We start from the raw sequence: 23,858 nt of genomic DNA, 5'->3' as shown, positions 1-23,858 counted from the left end.
GAATTAAAATTTTTTCACATGATCTTTTTTTTTTTAAAATCAAAATCTTTATAAATAGTAATTCAGTTGAAACTCAAAATTTGTTTCGTTTAACATACTTTTCCAATTCTGTGTTTTCAATTGTTGCAATCTGGACAAATCCAGAAGAAATTTGTATGTAACAATCAGCAACATCTGGTAAAGAAAGAAGTTTGCATTTAAATGAATTGCTGAAAATTTGAGAAAAATATTTGAATACATCTATTCTGGTATCTGAATTTTATGCCAAGATTTATTTCACTTAATGTTTGTTTTCAACATTTTTTTTTTTTTTAATTACTTGAGATTCCTAATTCTTTCTTTATTCTTTTTCATTTTTTTGCCAATACAAGTTACACAGAGTTAATAGCTAAAGGACACTATTGCTGCAAATATAACCAAATCCTCAAGAACTTCACCGAGGCAATCAACATGATGAGTATCATTGTTAGTAAGAGAAAGAAAGAGTTGCACATAACCAGATGATAGGAGCTGATCTGGAGAAGCAGTCCTTGTTGTGACCAAATATCATGTTTGTTTCTAAAGGAAAAAAGTGGCACATCTTATCAGAGATACCAGACTCTAGAAAGAGGTGCAACAGAAGTACCAAGAGTTGACAGAGGATTGTTACAGGACAAAGTGCTTGCCAGAAGAGATGAGCAGTCAAGTATTGATGGGTCGCTCCCAATGGAACCCTGGGCATTATAAGATTAAACAGAAAAAGAGCCATCAATTTTCCAGAAGCTGTAGACAAAGCATTTAATTGGCTCTAACTAAAAAAGAGGCAACCAGCAGAGTTAGAAGAATGCCACCTCAACACAAGCCTAGACTTGATCAACTTGGGCCAGGTCACCAGGACGAGAGTATATATCATAAGACCGGAAACACCTAGTGACTAATAACACAGACAAGGATGTACGTAAAAATACAAATCGACCCAACATTAATTTGTAATTCTTTCTTTTTTTTTTTTTTTTTTTTTTTTTTACAAGTTATACATAGTTAGTCATTTAACAACTTTAATAATATCATTGACAGGACATTTACAATTCTAAATCAGTAGCAGCAATTCTGAAATTTGGCATTTGTTTCCCATATCTACTTTAAGCATCTGAAAATTACCAAAGCTCTCTCTATGGTAAACTTAATCTGTTGCTTGATTTAACACCACCAGCTGGCACTTTCTGTTGTCAGCAATCACGCTAATCTCTGGTTTGAGGACACTTCCCTCTCACCAGTCCCCGAAGCTCAGTAAAGGACCTAGGGGCACTGCCCTCCCACCTGACTAAAAAAAATTTTTTTTTTAATTTCCACCTGAGAAACACAGGTCTCAAGTGCAATAAACAAAAATGATTATCATCAAAATAGATTTACTTTTATGTGTTTTAGTCATCCGGTCACTTTTGGTGGCTGCATCTTTAATCTTTACATGGTACTCCACTAGGAAGGTTTTCTGTTGTTCAAAAAAGTCATCTACATCCTAAAATGATTAAGAAATAGATAAATACATCATTTTCCATCTCATGCTAACAAACAAATATCAATGATCATCATAATTTTTACCATGCTGGCGTCTGTTGTACAAGACTTCTTATAGTAGTCTTTTACAACCAGATGCCCAAACTGATGCCAACTCTGAAGTAATTCATATTAAATAGGATTGCTTCTACTTGCCCTTTTACATTTTATTTTCACATATGAAATATTTCTTATGAAATATTACAATACAATGTTCTAAAGGGACAAACATTCGATGAGAGAAAAGCCACAATTAGGTTTTTTCCTTAAATTGTATTTTATTATATCCCACACAAAAAATAATTGAACTAAACCAGTTTCTCAACCATTTTACTCTTGGAGAACCTTTGGAATGTATTCCTTGTCTCAGAGAATCATTCCAAAAAAATTTAATTTTTTTTCTTTCTCTTTCACAAAGTTATATTTCATCATAAAACGAAGTCTTTGATAACTTTGTAACAAATCCATTGGATGCCACAAAAAAGATTTTAAAACTATTGTCTTCACCAGGGCTTTGTTTATTTCTTAAAGGGTCTCCTACCTTCCCTATCTCTATTGATGGCAAGATTTTCCTACCTTAATGAATACACCATGAGTGAATCATAAAATTATGAACAAAGAATTAAAGTGATTAAAGAATGGTATATAATTAGCCTATTATAATTATTCCTTGAGGAACCTTTAATGACTTCTCTTGGGAACCATAGCGAATTGTAGAAAACAGTGACTGCATGGAAACCCTAAAATACTTTCTAGTGGAAACTATAGTGACTCCTGGAACCTTGGTTGGGAAGTGCTGAACTGAACTGCCTAAAATTGCAACTCTTTGCCGTATGATATCCTGTAATCTGAAGACCTATGGAATGATCTATTTTAGTATTGCTAATATTCAACATTATTACAAATGAACAATTTAGTAATATCAAAATGCAGAATAATTGAAAACAGAAAAAAAACCCCACATATTCCTATAACCTAATTAAAGCAAAGAAAATACTCACCTTTTGATTAGAAAGAAGAACCTCATCAGCTGATTTTGTAATGCTCTTGAAAAAACCTCCAAGTTTCTCTTTCTTATTTTTGCCTCTGACACTTAGCTAAAATATAAAATAATATATTCTAAAAATACACTGGAGATAATGACGTAATCAAGAATGTTAAACATATTCTGGAGCTGATTTGTGTCATTTAGCTAAAATCAGGGTTTTTCACTGGAGGTTTACTGGAGGTTATAAATTTAATTCCTAAATATTACAAACCATTATCCAGAAGGCAGAAAACTAAAAGAACAAACAAAATAGATCATGCAACAGTGTTTTAATTTAGATAAGAGAATCAAAAACAGGTCAACGGTTGTGGCAGATATACTCCCCACTGGATGAGATGGTGGAGCAATGTGAAATGAAGTGTCCTGCCCAAGAACACAATGCATGACCATCAGGTGCAGGGACTGAAACCACAATATTACACCCCTGAACGCAACACCCTAACAACTAAGCTGTGTGACTCCACAGATAAAAAGACTACAAAGTGGATAATTAGGTGCCGGCAGGAGGGTATGGAGTTCATTTTGTTATCACATGGTCTTAAGTTCCATCTCAAAGTGTGGTGTCTTGGGCAAGTTTCTTTGTAACCCACCAATGCCTTGTGTTACTTGAAAATTCTATGGAAACCAGTTGTATGAATATGTACATTCATATATGCATATATGTGTGTGTGTCAATGAAAATAGTTGCAGTCTTCATTCTTGCAGAAGCATTGCACATAAGAAAAAAAAGGGATTTTTGTTAACATTCCTTGTAAATAAATTGCTTTCTAGCTCTGCACTTTGAAAGATACATAGAAAGGAGAACAGATTGCAAAACAATAACTCAATACACATTTGCCCAACCCTGGCTAACATAAAAAAAAAGATGGACATAAAATGAACAAATAATTAACTTTACTACAACACTGTTGCTACTTAAAAAAAAAAAGATAAACAGTTGCATTAAAATTCTGATGAAATTAATAAATTTTGAGGGAACTTACATCTTGGCTGTATTCCAGAAAGACTTGGAAATTTACGTCCCCACGAAGTGTTGGGTGAGCAGCTAATCTTTGTAAAAATACTTCATGCATAGCAACAGTCTTTTTAAACGTAGCTAAGTATTCACTGCAAAAAAAACAATACAAAAACCTCAATATAGAAATGGATATTCTAAAGAGATCAATAACTGTAAAACTGGTTATTTGTTAAAAATCAATATTTTGAAACTATTATTCCTAATTGTCATTAAAAGCAATTGTTAATTAGTTATTCCTTAAGTATTTGACAATTTAAAATACATGAAAGTCAAATAAAGAGAGGTGTAACCATATGGTCAAGAAATTTACTTTGCAAACCAAGTGATTCTTGATTAATCACACAAGAGCAGCATTTTGGACAAGTATCTTGTATAGAAGATGCAGGTTAACCAATAACAAATGTGCAGAAGTGCATGTGCTTTGGCATGTTAAGTTGCATCCCTTTATGCCAAAAAATAAAACCCAGGCCATTTGACCGATCAATAAAATAAGTACCATCCCCATCATCATTTAACACGTTCTCCATACTGGCATAGGTTGAACAGTTTGACAGGAGCTGGTCAGCGAGAAGGCTTCATTTGTCTGTTTTGGCATGATTTCTACAGTTGGATGCCCCTCCTAACACCAACCACTTTACAGTGTGCCGGATGCTATTTACATGGCACCAGCACAAGTGCCATCTACAAGGTGCTGATATGGGCCATAAAGAACTTGCCTGTATGCATGAATGGTCAATTTTACTCAGCTTGACATATCTTACCACAACAAATTAAATACTAGAATCAGTCATCATAGTCATCATCATCACCATCATCCAGTGTACCGTAGCCACAAAGGGTTGTTGGCAACTTGAGTTTCATAATTTGGGGCTAATAGTTTATGAGGTGTCACTCTGCAGTAGACACAACCCATTTAGCTTCAGCTGAATCATCTGCCCAATGACAGAATGTGCTATGATTTTAAAACCTTGAATCTAACAGCCAAACCAATAGGGTCACTATAACTGACTAAAACCCATAAATATCAGTAGCCAGCATGACCACAGTCGAATGACTGGAATCAGCAAAAGAATAAACGATATTTGGACCTCAAGCGTATATATGAGGTGATAGAGCAATATGAGGAATGTCACATATTTTCTCATCATAAACCAAACATAGAGGTTACAATTTCACACCCACTTTCAATTGACTTTCATATCAGATCCTCGTCATCATTGTTTTGATATGCACTTTGCCCTGTTGGTAAGGGTCAAACAGAACTTACTGAAGTAGTTTCTAAACAGCTGGATGCTCTCCCTGTTACCAACCCTCACTTGCTTCCAAGTTGCTATTTCCCCCAATGGGGAGGAGCGGCAGCATTTCAAATATTCTGCAAAATCGTATCTAGCCAGAGGAACTATTATCTTGCTTGGAAACAGGTAAGTGTTGGCAACAGAATGGGCATTTGGTTCAAACTATGTCCAACCCAAGCAAGCATGGAAAAGTGGGTATTAAATTGATGATGAAGGAATAAGAAAGAATAAGAAAGAACAAGCTTTACATACGCTTCTAGTTCTTGTTTCATCTTAGTAAATTCTTCTTTTGTCATGTTACCTTCCCCTTCCCCCAGTCTTTGTAACTTCTCTCGAGAGGCATCAAAGTCTGGCCGTGGAGGGGCAGGAGGAATCTGAAAGAAAGGGAATTATCATTTGGGCGTTTGGTAAAATAAAATACAAATACATCATCATCAATATTTTAAAATTCATAGCCATACAATAGCTTTTGTTTTTCCTTAACTGTATCCAAAACTTACCCAGATTTCATCAGATAACTGTCACAACATGCATCCTAATATTGAGAACTCTACTCAATTAACCTTATACATGGTTGCTTGAGCAATAATAATAAATATCCTACATGCACCATCCTAGTTACCATGCTCACCAGTAAGACATTTGACTCCATTCAATTATACTAACCTCAGTACTTTAATACTTACTGAACACCAACCACACTGACAAAATAACTTTGCCACAAAGGGAGAGAATTGTGTTGGAACTAAATACTGGAAGGCAGTTTTGTGCATTCTTATTCTCACACTAACACACATTCACTCGCTTACTCACTCCCCACTCCCTGACATCAAGTGTATTCTCCCAAACACTGCTTTCTCCTAACAATTACTCCTGCCTTTCCCTCATACACACACACACACGTGTCAGTAACTAAACCAATAAATCAATGTCATGATTTCATACTGATTAACAACAGCAATTTTGCATGTTATCATTTAGTTACAAGTCAGTCCTGTTTGAGCAGCACACTTATAAGCAGAACCATTCCATTTATTACCATACTATAATCTTGTGTCTAATACTGAATTGTCCAATGGGTCCATTGAAACACCAATTTTTAAGGGACTTGATTGCTCGTAGGTAGCAGTCTTCCATGTGTTTTAATTAATCCTTCATGTAATATTGCTTGAGGTTCTGGTTTCTCCTGGGTACCAAAATGTGACCTATGAAAAAGGATTGTGTGTGTTCATATAGGATTCTGTAAGTATGCATGTGAAAGTGTATTGTTCATATTTTGTTTTGTCACTGTGTGAGCAAAGCAGTATTTGTCAGCATTCTTTGCAAACATTCTAACCAGTTGCTCTGAACTTTCAATGTCCTATGGAATAATATAAAAATACCTCACCTGTGAAACAGGTGAGGAGTGGCAATAGGAAAAAACACCAGGCTGAAAAAACCTGCCTCCAATAACACCATGGCAAACCAATGTTAGCAGGGAAAAATGCATGAATTTTCATACCCTAAAAGATGTTAGTGGCAAAGATGTGAAAATTAGGACCTACAAAAGCTAATGGGAGATGCAGCAGATAATACTGGTACAGCATTGTGAATCATCTCAGTCGCAGCATTTGGAAAAAGAGAGAATAGAGAATGTGTGCTCTCAACGAATTGGAAAGAAATTTCAGTTTGAAGAGAAAAAAAACTTCATTTTTGTTTTGTCAAATTTTTTTCACTTTATATATGTCACCAACCATTTACTCTGCAATTTGCCTAGCAATGTAACATACAAATACTTACGACAATGCCAGCATATTCTTCATTTTCAACATAACGGTCATGAAGCCATATAAATTCTTCATGTTGTCTAACTACAGAAAACTCTGGCTCTTGAAACTGAGGAAGAGTTGTCTGAAAAAAGAAACAAATTTTAACATCAGTGCCTAGTCAGGTAAATGAGAAAAGAAAAAGTTAACAACTTCTTTTATTTCAAATCAAGTTTAATAGAATTACACAAAAAAATTTCAACAATGTCAAAGAGAAAAATATCAAAATACAAAAAAATTAAAATTTTCAACAGATAAAACACTCATAATACTTTGTTATCTATTTGTGCAACCACGTTTTTATTAATTTCCACCTGTCATACTAAATCAAATACCAAACACACACACACACACACACACACACACACATACATACACACGTACACTGTAATGCAAATGCTGTATGATGTATAGGAATATATTTGCATGTTTGCACTATGTGAAATATATACATTTGAAAAAGAGCAAACCTTATCTGGAATAGAACACTGCACTGGCTACAACAGACAGCTAGGTTTTTAAAAAAACGACACCATACTGAGTTTCATGTCATTGATCTCTACAGTCATAATCAGTTGAAGATAAAACTTCAAGTAGAATTTATATAGGATACGAGGCATAAGTCTTATCAGAGAGCTTGTTCTCTCTCTCAGTCCTAGATTGGTGATTATAATATTTATATTTAAATCTTAATTGTTAATATAAGCTGCCAGTAGTGCAAACTATTTTTCACTATTACATAATTCATTTAGTAACTGAGAAACATTTATGTACACATGAATGACTAGCATTGTTTGAGATAAAAAGGCTCATCTTAGTTTTGTTTATCTTGACTTTTTGTTTTTTTTAGTAACTTGACAAAACCAATATTTTACATGGGTGCAGAATCTGGTAAGCAAGAAATATTTAAGAATCTGGCTTGAGATAAAATTCTTAAAATATCACCAGTGGATTTTATTGATACAGCTAATTAGTATCCAGTTAATGCTTTGCTTTGAATAAAAATATTTCAACTAACTTAACTCCTGTTATGGTTAATGGACTTTGGTAAAGAAGAACTTTGAAATATATTCCACATCCAAACCAACAATAAATTACCAGAAAAAATTACATTAGTAAGTATCTAAATGTACAAAACAATTTTCTTAATTACTAATAACATTAAGAAAAGAATAAAAGAATAACATTCCATTTTAAAACCATTTCTTTTTTCAAAAGCTTCTGGCCATTATTTAAATGCTCTTAAGCTTGCATACCACTAGAGTTAACTTTTATAAATATATACTTTTGCTTGTTTAACTCATTAGATTGCAGCCATACCTGGGCACAGCACTGAACGATTTTAACTGTTCATATAAACTTTAGTACTTATATTTAAGGCTGCAATTGATTTTAGCAGCTTACATTTCAATTTAACACACTACTAAGTTACAGAACATAAACACAAGCCTCATTTTCTCAAGTGATGTCAGGTACAGACCAGTACCCTGCAACCTTTTTTCACTTTTGGTACACTTATATTCTTTTCAAAATTTGGTGGCACACGTGAACTAAGAATATAACTGAAAGTATTAGGGAAAAAATGATATTCAGGTTACACTGCAGCACACCTAGCATTGTCTTGTACACCAGTGTGCTGTGATATACCGGTTGAGGGGCACTAGTAAAGACCGACACAAACACACACAATCATCTTTATGACTACATTTCCATGCTTGGGTCTATTGCAATATTTCACATTGGTCAGCCTGAGGCTATAGTGCAAGATGCTGGCCCAAGGTGCCATGCTATAGAATTGAAACCAAGACAAATTGGTCACAAAGTGAACTTCTTAGCCACACCACACCTCTGCTTATATACTAAACTAATGACAGAGAAAGAGAAAACTAGCAAAGATTTCAGCAACCAACACACACAAACTGACAAACACACACACACACGTTTTACTTAGATTGCTAAAGTTCAATTGTTCAAGTCTCAATAGGCGAACAGGAACAATAGCTGAAATTTTGACCTATTTTCTGGTGATCAATAGTCTGAAAATGTTTCAAGACGGAAGAGAAATGTGTGCTCAGAAAAAACAAACTTTTTAACATTAAAATTATAGAAGCGATCTCTAAAAACTAATTTTGACCTTGGAATCTGTAAATAAAAGCATGCATGTATAAACATTTGTATGTTCAGTGTTACTGAGAAGCATGAAAGATATTTGAAAACATACATTCAGATTCCCAACCACATGCCTTATGTTTACTTTGTGATTAAAATAAAGTTTATACTTGAGAAGAGGTTCTTGAAAAAAAAAAACTTAAACTGTAAAAAAAAAAAAAATGTAAAAAGGACATTTTGAAAGTAGTCATAATGTGCAGGTGAAGTCAACGAGGTGAGTTGGGAAGAACAAAGTATAGCATTTTCTAAATATAGTTAAGAGAGAATGTGTTTGTAAAGGATGGCTTGTAAGAACCAATTAAAACACAATGAAGGCAAATTAACACTAAATGATATCATGACTGACACATTTAAAATGTTAAATGGTGGTAGTGTGTTAAAAATTACACGAAGCCGTCAAAACCATTAGCCAAACTTTAGGTATTATGCAAATCAGTACCAGAGATCAATGTCAACAAGGACATAAAAAGTAAGAACAACATCATCACCATCATCGTTTAACGTCCGCTTTCCATGCTAGCATGGGTTGGACGATTTGACTGATGACTGGTGAACCAGATGGCTACACCAGGCTCCAATCTGATCTGGCAGAGTTTCTACAGCTGGATGCCTTTCCTAACGCCAACCACTCCGAGAGTGTAGTGGGTGCTTTTTACGTGCCATACAAGAGAAAAGATATAAAAGATAATTAATAACAACAAAAGAAACACTTTTACTAAGAGAAATTCCAAGAGTATAAAACAAACGCTATGTTACATTTATTGATCTAAAGGTCCTTAACTAAGTTTAATATATTCGAAATACGTTTAAAATTTGTAGCATGAAGTCAAGGCTTAGCAGTTTTGAATTCTAATTTAAATGCAACATTTTAGGGGATTTCACAAGCTAAATTGAAGAATTACTAAGTTAAAACAACTACAACATAATTAGAATCGTTTATTATCAAGAGATAACAAACTTTCTTTTTGTTGGTAAGATCCTTAATGTGAATTCATGTGTTGAAAACAGATTTCTTTTTTTAATCTCAGGAGGGTGATCAAGCCAATAAATAATACACAGAATGGCTCCATTTTACTTCAATTGTTATTAGTCAATTCAATAACCATTTAATCCATTAACTAATGAATTGCTAGATTAACCATTTAGCATTTAAACTGGCCATATTTGGCCCAGATATTCTACCTGTTTTATGTTCAAGCTGGTCAAATGTCATTTTAAAAATAAACAATCACATCGTCAAAATCTTGATGTTACAAGATAGTGCAAGGTTAATTCAAAATAATGTGAACAAACAAGCATTACATTTGACAAAATAATCTGAATGTTAAAGGGTTAATCATTCAGTTAATCAATCAACCAGCTAGGTTTCAATGCTATTCACAACGTTCATCAATCACATGCCCTCCCCTACTCAAGGTCAAACAATAGGATCCAAGGGAAGTAGTGATTGTCTGTATTGGTAAGAATGAATGTAAACAGTTTTAAAAGTGAGATAAATAAATTTACTGTCACAGAAAGGAAAAAGTGTATTATGTCTGTCCAGAATCCTTTGTTAGAGACTTGGTGCTTTCTGAAGGAATTGAATATATTGGTATCATCAAGAAATATCAGTCTACAATGGAGTGTACTACCAAAAACATTAGACATTTCCTCTTTATCATGGCAAACCAATTTATCTACAGTTTTCAATAACAATGAAATCGTGGTGGCACCTGTGCCCAGCATCGCCTTCCTGGCACTTGTGCCAGTGGCACGTGTAAAGACATTCAAGCGAGATCGTTGTCAGTGCTGCTGGACTGGCTCCCGGGCAGGTGGCACGTAAAATACACCATTTTGAGCGTGGCCGTTGCCAGTACCGCCTGACTGGCCTTTGTGCTGGTGGCACGTAAAAGCACCCACTACACTCACTGAGTGGTTGACGTTAGGAAGGGCATCCAGCTGGAGAAACTCTGCCAAATCAGATTGGAGCCTGGTGTAGCCACCTGGTCCACTAGTCCTCAGTCAAATCGTCCAACCCATGCTAGCATGGAAAGCGGACGTTAAACAGTGATGATGATGAATGAAAGTACCAGCTAATTCAGAGATCAGCAAGAAACTCAATGCAATACATCATTATACATAATTACATCAAAGATTTCTCGTAGATTAAGAGAAAAACAAACATTCCTAATCTATCAATGTACAACCATAACAATGGTTGGATATGAACAGAAATTAACTAGAATTTTTACTTATTTATTTAGAAATGTCTAAGAAATTCTTATTGTCAACATTTTATTGATAATAGATATAGATTCATAAAAATTGATATTAACCGTTTATAAGAAGAAAAAAACAGAAGTGGGCAAGCAGAGACATTGGATCATCAGGCCCCTTTAGTCTTACCAAGGAAAGTTACCTCTCTAATGCTAGTAGTAGTAAAAAAAAAAAAAAGCAGCCAGTACACTCAGTAAAGTGGTCGAGAGAAAAGAAGGTCATCCAGCAATAAGAAACCAAGCCAAAAACAAGACATGAGCAATATGAAGTTATTATTTGGGCTGTCTAGCTGAATAGTAACTGTAAATATGAGCCAACTGCAACTGTGGCAACCTGTCCAACTCATGGAAAGTAGACACAAAACGAGATGCTGCACAAATCATGCTTACAGTCCCTGTTGATAGCTAATCTTTTATAGCAAAGTGTTAGATGTAACACAATTGAAAGATTAAACAAACAAAAGTTAAAATTATCTAATGAGAACAATAAAAAGCCACGGTTGCAAATGGCACTTAATTATTGGGTGCCAAAGTGCCAACCATAATTAGGTTTGATTGTTATTAAGAGAAAAAGATAGCTTCTTATTCACTGTAATTTGTGAGATAAAATTGAAAGCTATCTGTTGCCGAGACATTTGATATTTCCTTCTTTGTTAATGCAGACCAATTGGAAAAAATTTTGTTTTTAAATCATACAGCTTTACATTCTCTAAAAGAATATATTCTTAATTAATAATTCTTAATTAATATTCTTAATTAATAATTTTTTTTTTTTAAACATATCAAGTCTTTATAACCTTTGGTCTGATATAATCTTAATGTCTGCCGATCATAAATTTAGAGGCAAGCTGCCATACAATAAACCTAATTGAAATATGTCCGACATTCATGCCAACATTAACTATGTCATATAATATTCAATAAGTTGCTCTTGCTCTATCATTCAATCAATACAACAATTTACAAGATGTGCTAGACAAAGAACAGAGAGTAGTTTTTTTCTGTTCCTTAATACAAGACTAAATCATATAAAAATTTGCCTTTATCATAAAGTTCCCTCATTTTTTGGTTAAATTGAACTGAATTCACATTAAATCTAAATAAAACTGAAGATACTGGGAACATTTATGAATAAAACCATTTATGAATAAAACCAGACTTGCTGTGAAGCAAACTGTCAGAAACAACCATGAAGTAGGTTAGTACTAAAACTAGATACATATGAGAGACTTAGTAAAGAAAACTTACAGGTATAAGGAAGAAAAAAAAACAAAAAACAAACAAAAAAGATCAGAACAAAATTCCTGAAAACAACTTATTTTAAATGTTATGATCCTTAATAAAGCCATGTACTGCAGTTGAAAAAGTTCAAAAACAAGAACGTATTTGATGAGTTCTCTTCTGATGTTTGACCTTATTTAGTTGCACAGTTCTGATAGGAATTAATGCTATGAAGGAAATGTCACAGTTCTTTAAACAGAACAAGTGGAATTACATCAAAAGGTCAAATATGAGAGAGAGAGAGAGAGAGAAAGAGAGAGACAAGGACTAGGTGAGGAGGAAAAGAGGTGGGGAAGTTAGAGATTGAATTTAGTCTGGTCTTTCGACTGATTTTAAAACCACTAAAATTGAACTGAGGAACATTTTTTTTCCCAAATTACAAAACCAACTTGATCTAAAGCTAGAATTCAACACCCTTGGGAATCTAAGATTAAATATAATTAAACCAGATAATTTTGTGTCATGCTCTAAAAAGTAAAATTGAGGAACATTTTATATGACTGAAAACTTATATAACCAAAGGTTTTATCCTATACTTCTCTAGATAAACATCGTTGTCATTTAACAACCACTTTCCACGCTGGTATGGCCTGGACAACACAAAAGATAAGCTTATGTAAATAGAAAAAAAAAAAAAACTGGGTGAGCTTCCCTCTATTTTCAATTTGAGCCAAACAAAATAGTTGACACAGAGGAGAAACAGAGATGCAAGAATAGCACTGCTGGGTGAACACCATTCTGTTTTGGGGGAGAGTGTGAGATTCTACAGATTTTGTTTTTTGCTCAAACAGTTGTCATGCAGCATGAACAATTGCTGGAAAAACCCATGGTCTGAATGCTTGCAACCAGCAAACTCTCTTGACGGAACCAACGAACCAGCTGGTAACGAAAAACTAGCCGATTTGATAGGTCTAATCCCATCTCCTCCCTTTTTAGAGAGATTTGATACAGACACCTTAATTATAGATCAATTTTGTTAATTTACCTTACTTTCCACTCACAGGGCATTGGTCAAACTGAGGATAGAGAAGTCATTGACTAAGGTGCCATCACAGAGGGATCAATGCAGAAACCACATGGTTGCAAAGCTAATTTCTTAATCCCAGACCAAAGATCACACACAAATCATTTTTGAAATCATCATAGAAAATTCAGTTGTTGCATGGGATGACACATTAAACAGTCAAAAATGCACAAAGAGGGTTAATTTCACTTAAACATCTATTATTTGGTATCAAAATTTTTGTTACCCAACTGTGACCTGGTCAGAATCAAGTAACAAGGGTGAGTTGGTGCAATGAAAACTTTGACACTAAATAATGTTTAAGTGAAGTAAACAGCCTTTGTAATGGCTGTTATGTATCTTCCATGCTGTAATCGTTTTAGTTTCAACAGAGTCTCAGATCAAATCACTTGCCTGACAAATACACCTCAAAAAAAAAAAAAAAATCATAGGATATTGTTTTAATGAAATTAATTCCAACATACTTCATTTACATAACATTCTACTCCATACAAGCAAAATTTTCTTTTAAATAGATTTGTTGAAAATTTTTTCAATTCAAAATTATTGAAGAATGTCTACTGCAATAAAAGTTCTTGGAAGAAAATAATTTCAAAGGCTTTTTTTTGCAAAAATATAATATATAGTTCACATATATGAATGCCAAGTCTGATATTGATTTTTCAGAAAATCAAAGATCATAGATGAATAAATCTCTATTGTTAAACAATGGAGAAAATGAACTACCAAACTTATTTCAATTTTTTTTTTTCTCAGCAAATTTATCCTAACATCATAATCTCCCACTAAATGTAAAATCAGTCACTCAATGTTTCTCGTGTTTTTGCAAATTTTGAAGTTATCATATATTAAACCCTTATTAATAGATGAATAAAATATGATCAAAAATTGATTTTTCCCCCCCTTGTAATATAACTTATCTTTCATCTCTTTATCATCATATTTATATATCCATATTTTCTAGCATTTTACAGGTATAGTTGTGTAATTGAGAAGTTCACTTGCCAAGTGCATAGCTTTCAATCCCACATTGTGACATTTTGGACAAGTGTCTTCCATTATGGCCCCAGAATGACCAAAGCTTTGTGTATAGTGGATTTGGGTAGACAGATTCTGAAAGAAGCTCATTATATATGTGTGTATGTATGTGCATGCACACACATGGTGTGTGTGTGTGTGGAGGGGGGGAGGGCGTGCATGTTCAGGGTGTAGTTGTAAACAAGTATTACTATCATACAAGCAGTGTCCTTCTTACCCAATCTTACGTGAATAGATAACCAAACATGGGGAAATATTGCTTTGCTTAGCGACAGGCGAGGGTTGGTGAAAGGAAGTGCACCTGCCTGTATAAAAATCTGACTCATGCAAGCAGACACAAGTGAACATTGAAACGATGATATTATCAGTTAAAATTTTCTTTTCATCTAACATTATTATTGTTTTTAGTTAACACTTATTCTACATTACACTGATGCGAAATAAAATGGTTTTGAATTCCCAATAATCAATTAGGATGAAAATTATATTAGATTTCTTGTGAGTTCAGTAAGTTATCTAAAATATTAAGTCTGCCATTTTCCTAAGGCTTCAGCTTATTCTTACTAACCAACTCAATCTGAGTGTGTGATGCATATTAATATGCGATAATTCATTTTAGTATTTTTCTTCAGTTACAACACTAGTGTAAGTGAAGATTTTACCAGTCAGTACCTGAAGCCATCTTTTTTCATAAATATCTGATATTTTATGCAGTAATTTTTATTGATTTAATGTAGTTGATATAAAAAAAACCCAAAACAGTTACATAACTTGTTCTTTAGAAATGTGCAACAATAATTTTTTTTTTCCTTTTCTTTTCAAAGTAATATTGATTATAAGAGATATAAACTCGTGTTAAAAAGTGAAGAATCATTGATTTATGAAAGAAAACAAAGGGTATATTTTAATAGTTCACTTTAGGAAAATGAACATAACATTCTCATTTGGAAAACCCAAAATACTTCAGACTTACCTTTGTATGGACAGTAAACTTTACTTTGTCTCTTTCACTAAGAGCATCTGAAATATCAACAACAAGGGACGAGTCTGTGGATAAATCAACTGTTTCTGAACGGCTCTGAAATAAAAAAAAAAAATACTCAATTTACTACATAATTTAATATTAATGTGCGGGTTTTTTTTTCTTTTACAAATAAAGACAACCAAACATTAACTGAAGGATCACTTCTTTTTTACAAGGAAAAGGATTAATAGTAACTTTAGAGTTCTGCTGTTTGTTTGCTTCAACAGACTGATCAAAGAATCAGGCACATGACAAAATCTCAAAGTTACTCAAAACCTTTTGCTTGTATGTATATGTGGGTACACACACACACACACACACACACACACATATATATATATATAGAGAGAGAGAGAGAGAAAGAGAGAGTAAAGACCCCCTTCGGTCATGAATAACCATGGGACTGCACCAAGAAAGTTCCCCTCCAAGGCACAAGTCCGAGCGAAGTTGTTTATGGAAGACCAGCATCCATCCATGCATACCAGCCTCCCCTCTCTATGCCATCAAAGTTAGCCAAGTGAAAGGCAAAGGGGCCGATACAGCTTGGCACCAGTGATGTTGGAACTCATTTCTACAGCTGAGTGAACTGGAGCAACGTGAAATATATTCATCATCATTGTTGTTGTTTAACATCCGCATTCCATGCTGGCATGGGTGGGACAAATTACAAATATTAAATCCAGTCCATAGCAGTGTAAAGAAACATTAGGTACAAACCTAATGACATGTTACATCTGAGAAAGAAAAAAATATGCATTATAGATAATATTTAGCTATTCTAATCATTTAAATTTCTAAATTGCAGGCATAATCATTTAAAATGGTATTTACTATTCACTTCCTGTTCAGCAGCAGCAGCAAACAAGAAGTAGATAGAAATTGAACTCCAAAATCTGTTTTTCAAGTGTCTACAAGCACAGAAGAGTATTATTCCTCACAATTTTGACTGTAACATACAATACTCTATCAGAGATCACCACTTGCTGCCATATTGTCCCAGATCGGTTTCAAACAGGGGTACCCTCAAAGTTAACTCACCTTACAGCAAGTGATTGCCTGCTGGTAGTAACCAATTTGTAAGAGAACCAGACAACCAGAAGGCTAGCAGTCCCTCTAATGTTGTTGGCAGTGAGTTATGCTCCGAGCCAAAACAACTTGAATTCAAATGACCCAACCTAGTTGAAAAAGGTTATCCTATGATAGTAATGACTCACAATAATAAAACATTTTAAAAACTGACAGGCAGTATTTAGCTTCAGACTAGAAACCTACAACTGTCTTAACGCCATTTGTCCATTAGAGCCACACTGTGGTTCTAACTGCTTTAAACAGCTTACTTTATAAGATATCAGATCAAATCAAAAATGGTGTCTGTCAAGCAGTCAATATTATTTATGACATTTTTCTGGCAACAGCTGCAGCAACACTGGTACATAGGTGTATTAGTAATTGGTCTCTGAGTCTACATTAGCAATGTAGAGAGAAGACCATGGCAGTTTGAACAACAGTCAGCTCTCCATACTAACCTGTCCAGACCTGTACATAGAAGAACACACTTTAGAATCCAAATCCATAGTCTTTCGAGACTAATGAACACTAATACAATCACCGTTCCTTTACACAAGCACACATACTGCTTATGACAGCTACCAGAATAGTAGCATTGTTCCTTTGATCCAAACTTCTTACCAAATGAATCGTAACTACCACTTTAAATATGTCAAAGGCTACAAAGTCATTAACATCTAAATCAACAATCTACCGAGAGCAACTTAGAGACTTTCATATAATTAGGAAATATATAGAAGCACTTAAGAGGCAAAGAATAGTTAAACATTTATCTACTTTCTTCTCTTTTATACATTTCCTTTCGCTTGTTTAAGACATTGGACTATGGTTAGACATGTTGGGGGGGCATCGCCTTGAAAGGTTTAGTCAATCAAATGACCCAAGCAGCCAATTTTTTAATCTAGCATTTATCCATTTATTCTATTAATCTTTTCTTGCCAAACTGTTAAGTCATAGGGACATAAACCAACATCGTCAAACAGTGAGGGACAAACACAAAAATGCACACACACATGTGACAATTCCATACAGTTCCCATTTAAGAAATCCAATCACAATACATTGGTCACCCAGAGCTATAGTAGAAGACATTTGCTTAAGGTACTATGCAACAGGACTGAACCTGAAACCACATGGCTGCAAAGTGAACTTCTTAATCACACAGCCTTGCCTACACGCACACACACACACACAAACACACTATCAAACTCTTCATAAATTCATACAAATCTCCATAAATAGATTTGTAAATTTAAGGCTTTGAAACATCTTTAAATTTTCTGGTACACCACTGTTAAAATTATAAAAAATTCCAAATATAAATGCTATTGTCAAAGAGTTTAATATGAAACTGTAGTCTCTAAAGTATATTAAAATATTGAAATATTGGCTTTCATCTCTGAGCCACCGACTTTCAAGACAGTTTTGTTGTAGACAAAATTAGTAGCTTTCAGCTTGTCTGAATTTCTGTGAGAAACTGTTTCAGTATGATTTTCTAACATATTAGAATATAGTTCTGAAAACTGATTTAGGTACTTAAAAAAAAAATTTAAAAAACAAACTAATATAAAAGCATTTTTGTTTTTTTAAAGTAAAATTTGTAAGAAATAGGTATGAGTGAATTATTAGAATGTTACAGTTATAATTAAAATAAAAAAGAAGACAGAAATAAACTCTAAACTTGCTCTTAAATGAATCTCATATTTTGCTCAGACTTTTGTTATCGATTATGTTATAATGTTTGTGGAACTGAGAGACAGAATTTGTACAGGGACCAAAGTAAGTATAGATGTGAATGTTTACACTCTGCATCCCGACACGAAAGCACTGAACAAAAGACTGAATGCTGTATTGGAATTCCTCGTCAACTAATCAATCCTCTAGTTCTTCACTTTGAAAAACATGTGGAATAAAAAAAAATCCCTTACTTGAAAAACAGGTAAGGGTTAACAACAGAAAAGCATCTAACCATAAAAACAATGTCCAATAAGTATTCATCCAATCCATGCTAGCACAGAAGAATGGATGTAAAAATGAACAAATGAATAAATCTTGTGTTTAGAAAACAAAGGACAAGCTTCATAAGGTTTTTAGTTTACTCAAATATGACATTTGGTTTTATACTAATCAATAATATTGATTAAAACTAAACGCTGTATGTATTGTCCATGAAGTAGTTCACCTATAGAAAACAATTTGTGTGGAGAACTATCAGTGAATGTGAACTGAGCTGGAATGCAACTAAACAAAATAACCATGGAGATAGTCAACACTTTGAAAATAAGGTTATAAAAACCTTGCCAGATTAGACAAATTTCTCACAGACAACAGCTGCACATCGATATTTGTCAACTTGTGAAGCTAAACATTACTTAAGCTAAATTATTTGCATTTAGCTGCAACTTGAAAGACTAATTTCCCTCTCAAATACAGCTTACATAATTTCAACTGTGTTATTTAAACTTCTAACAGACGTTTCTGGATCGTTCAAATTATCAATGGGAACACCACCGATGCCATCCTACAGCAGCACCAACAATTAATGATGCATTAGCTACCACTATTGCTGCTATTTTCTATGTTATTCTGCAACACATGATGGAAGAGTTCCATCAAGATGACATACATGTGTTATAACCACTTTCTTTTTAGGCATTCACTGCCAAAATAACGCACTTCATAGATGACAAAAATATCAATCGTTTGTTTTAAAGTTTTATTACATCCCCCAATGAAAATTAACACCTTTCTTTACCACCAAACCTCAACTTGCTAGGAATGTCAACGTGCATCTAAATGGGACAGACAGTTGCTTATTTGAGGTAGGTTTTCAGTTGTTAGCAAAAATGCTAATCAAGTAAGGTTGTTAAATTGCAGCATGAAACATAGGGCTAAGTTAATCTGTCTCTTCCAGTAGCTTAATCCTCATTACAATCTAATATATGTTTATTCATTCTAGCCTAGGTTGTATAGGCCTGTTGTCTAACTCTTTACTCTGATATTTATCTGTAAGGTCCAATATTTTCAGTCTGAGTTCAATAATTACTGCACAAATATTCCTTGGCCTGTCTCTCTCATGTGTGTCTTCACATTGACGCTGCTTAAACAGGTAACATTTATGTAGCACAGAGACAAAATATCCAGCAGTGGCTTGGTGTGTGAAGATGTGCATTAAAGTACCTTACTTGAACACAAAAAGCTAGCATTAAAAAGAGCAAACTACTACTTCAACCAACATAACACTCTTATAAAAGTACGCTACATATTTTGGAAGTTCACTGTATATGATAGTGTAGATATTGTTATGTTGACTGAAGGCAACATAGAATCCTTGACATTCATTTTGTGGCCATAAACTGCCATGGCACTGTCATCATTTTTATATCCAGTCTCCATATTTGTTGCGTATGCAGGATAAAATGTCTCGAGGTAGTATACTATGGCTGGATTCCTTTCCTGATATCAACACTTGCTTCCAAGTAAGGTACATTCATTCGCTAAAGCAAATACATATGTATACATACATATAATGGTTTTACATAGTTTTCTCTCAACCAAATTTTACTCACAAGACACTGGTCAACTCAAGGCTACAACAGAATACACTTATCCAAGGTGCCACATAGCTGGCTTGAACCTTCATCATCATCATCATCGTTTAACATCCGCTTTCCATGCTAGCATGGGTTGGATGATTTGACTGAGGACTGGTGAAACCAGATGGCTACACCAGGCTCCAATCTGATTTGGCAGAGTTTCTACAGCTGGATGCCCTTCCTAACGCCAACCACTCAGAGAGTGTAGTGGGTGCTTTTACGTGTCACCCGCACGAAGGCCAGTCAGGCGGTACTGGCAACGGCCACGCTCAAAATGGTGCATTTTATGTGCCACCCGCACAAGAGCCAGTCCAGGGGCACTGGCAACGATCTTGCTCGAAAATCCCACGGAGGCCAGCCAGGCGGCACTGGCAACGGTCACGCTCAAAATGGTGCATTTCATGTGTCACCCGCACAAGAGCCAGTCCATGGGCACTGGCAACGATCTCGCTTGAAAATCCTGAACTTAACCACACAGTCATGCCTACAATTATGTAACACACACACACACACACACATTTACATTCACAAAGCCTATGACCTCCTTCAAAAGATTTTCCCCTATGCAAAATTTAAAAATAAATGAAGAACTGTAAAACATAACAAAGTAAACTACTTTCTGAAGGTTTATAGACCTTATCCATTTAGTTATGAGTGGTGCCAATTTGAATAAGGAGATTTAAACAGTCAAAGTTCAGAAGCCAGAGAAGTACATAAATTTAAATATTATAGGTATGTGTCAGTAATAAATAAGCTTATCTGGGTTAGTCAGAAGCAGAAATAGATCCTTGCAAATTAAACTCACTGCAATGAAAACCACAATTACAATGTTAGGTCAGGCAGGCTAAGGTAAGAGAAAAAGCTAAACCCTTCACCACTGTCAAATATTTCAGTTGAAACATTCCAGAGGTAACGTCAGATAGTTTGGTTACTCAGAGATTAGTTTCAGCAGACTCTTCACATCAGATTATTTGTGCACTTAAAGTTTACTAAGGTGACAAAACAAGAGTTAACAATCAACTCATGATATGACTTATATTTTTGTATTAGTTTTTAATATTGTTTTTAGTTAAGTATCCCTAATCAATTCTAATCAAGCAGATCTATAGCATAGATTTTACTGATCATATATTTGGGAGTGGTTCAAAAAACCACAAGTCATGCTTCATTTAGTCTTGTCTAACATACTGCAATGTTTCATTGTTTGAGGTGAAATATAGCAAATTATTGTTTAGCACCAGGTCAGCTCTGCTAGAGCAAACTATATCACTTCGAATAAGCATGACTACATTTTTTTTATAAGATGATAGGATGTTAAGTTAAAAGAAATTTGACTGCTATTACAAACACACATAGGCATCCTCATTAGCAAGTTTTACATGTTACTTCTCTATTCTGCTGTTCTGTCTGAGAACTACAGGATGAAAAGTGAAGAAAAAGCAATTGATGTGATTTTGATACATTTGCTGTCCATTTTCTAATAATGAATTCCATCTGTAGATTAGTATATAAACTAATAAGATTTCAATATTTTTGTGATAAATCGGAAAGCATATTTGAATAGAAAAAAAATTATCATTTAACTTATATAAAAGGATTCTATGGAGTAGAAGTCTTAATCCAAATGTATATCATTCCATTCTTACAGCCACATTTTTTAAGTTGGCAAGGGCTGAACAACACTTACTGAGGCAGCAATCTGCAGCCAGATACTCTTCTTTGTAACTATTTGTTTTCAAGTAAAGTATTTGCTACACTGGTCTTCCTATGTTGAAACCAATAAAACTGCCGAGCACAAACACATCATCATTTTACTCAAGGTCATTGTGAAGACATGAAAAAAAGAAATTCACATATGTACACACATTGTGTTTGTGTGTGTATGTATATATAATATAGAAAACAGGTATGGTAATCAATGTTTTATAGGACATACACTTGTTTCATCAAAATGCTGAAACAATTACATAACAGTTGTAGAAACATTATGCAATCTTGCACTTCATTTCATCAGAATCCCACTGTTAGATAATTATTTCAAGATTTTGCTGAAAAATGCCTGTCCTATAAATTACTGAATAGCATCCTGTTTTTCTATATGCTATTATTATTATTTGGCTCATATTCTGCATGCTAGTCTAACCCAAAGTTTTAGTCGCATCTCATATTAGAATGGAGAGTGGAGTGTGTTCTTACTTCACTTCTTTGCTTCATGCTCTTGCTTGATGGGGCAGGAGTCATTCCAAATTAGTGACCCCAGAGGCGTCGTCATGTGCAGAGCTGACCAGACCCTCTACAACCTCCAAGGTGACATTAAGCCTCTGAAGATCTTAATCACATTCAGTCATCTGGTGTGGGGCCTCTTCCAACATGCAGCCGCTGTTTCGAATGAGAGCGGAGTGTGTATGTGTGTATACACACACACACAAACATGACAGGCTCTAATATAGTTTCCTTCTACCAAATTCAACTCATAACCCATTGGTTGGCCTGAGGCTATAGAAAACATTTGTCCAATGTGCCACACAGGGGATGAAACCCAAAACCACATGGTTGCAAACTGTTCATAACCATACAACCATAACTACAGCTAATTTATGTGCAAAATTTATAAAACATTCTTATAATTTAACATTGTCCACATATTCACACAATATTATAAGCCCATATCACATTAATAGGTGTAAAACTTTTGTCATGGTTTCATCACATAGCTTGGTATACATGTTATCAGGTAATAAACAACCTGATGTTCTACAAGAGCAGGCTTCATTTGACATTCCAACCAAGCCCATGAAATGGAGATACAAAATATAATTTACATCTTAACATTTCAATCTTCATAAAAGAATTTCTTCTTCTGTTAGCCAGACTGATTAGACGTTAAAAAAAAAAAAAAAAAACCCACCAAAATTAAAGCATCATCAAGTTCTTGTTCCAATCACCAAGTAAATTTCGGTAATAATTTTTTACACACCTCCAGTGACGAAATCAATGACTGTTCCAGATTATCAAATAAAATTCATTATTCTTAATGTAGATTATTTCATATATTAAATTAAAATTTGAAATAACATTTAACCCAAAGTCTGACTTGTGAGCTTTGAAATTGGAAATAATCATCATCATCGTTTAACGTCCGTTTTCCATGCTGGTATGGGTTGGATGGTTTGATTGACGTCTGGAGAGCCAGTGGCTGCACTAGGCTCCAATCTGATGTGAAAATGATTCCACAGCTGGATGCCCTTCCTAACGCCAACCAATCTGATAGTGTAGTGAGTGATTTTTATGTGCCACCGGTACAGAAGCCAGTCAGGCAGGCCTGGCAACGATCACATTCAGATGGTGCTTTTTACATGCCACCAGCACAGGAGCCAGTCAGGGATACTGGCATTGCTCACGACTGGTTGGTGCTTTTAATGTGCCACCAGCACAGGAGCCAGTCAGGCAGACCTGGTATCGACCACATTTGGATGATGTTTTTTACGTGTCACTGACACAGGAGCCAGACTCAACAGGTCTTCTCAAGCATATCATATCACCCAACGCATCAGGGGTATTCTTAACAGGGCTGGACATGCGTGGCTGCAATCTCACTTTAGTTTCCAGGTCTTCTCAATCACTGCATATCTCCAAAGGTCCCGGTCTGTTAAATGACAGACGTTAAATGATGATGATTATATATATATATATATATATAT

The 23,858-nt window shown here is 34.6% G+C and overlaps 1 protein-coding gene across 1 annotated transcript in view; it reads right to left on the bottom strand.

Moving 5' to 3' along the window:
* LOC106873606 (sorting nexin-6) overlaps positions 1-23,858 on the bottom strand; it is a 39,042-nt gene that overhangs the window by 6,538 nt on the left and 8,646 nt on the right. The window contains exons 3-9 of the mRNA XM_014921050.2: positions 15,443-15,547; positions 6,677-6,787; positions 5,150-5,271; positions 3,568-3,691; positions 2,538-2,633; positions 1,393-1,498; positions 99-174 (exon numbers count right to left, since the gene is read on the bottom strand). Of these exons, the coding sequence (XP_014776536.1) occupies positions 99-174; positions 1,393-1,498; positions 2,538-2,633; positions 3,568-3,691; positions 5,150-5,271; positions 6,677-6,787; positions 15,443-15,547 (740 nt within the window). The remainder of the gene's footprint in view (positions 1-98; positions 175-1,392; positions 1,499-2,537; positions 2,634-3,567; positions 3,692-5,149; positions 5,272-6,676; positions 6,788-15,442; positions 15,548-23,858) is intronic.

The sequence above is a fragment of the Octopus bimaculoides genome, chromosome 6 (genome assembly GCF_001194135.2).
Source record: "Octopus bimaculoides isolate UCB-OBI-ISO-001 chromosome 6, ASM119413v2, whole genome shotgun sequence".
NCBI lineage: Eukaryota > Metazoa > Mollusca > Cephalopoda > Octopoda > Octopodidae > Octopus > Octopus bimaculoides.
This window is presented reverse-complemented; position numbering and strand designations above follow the sequence as displayed.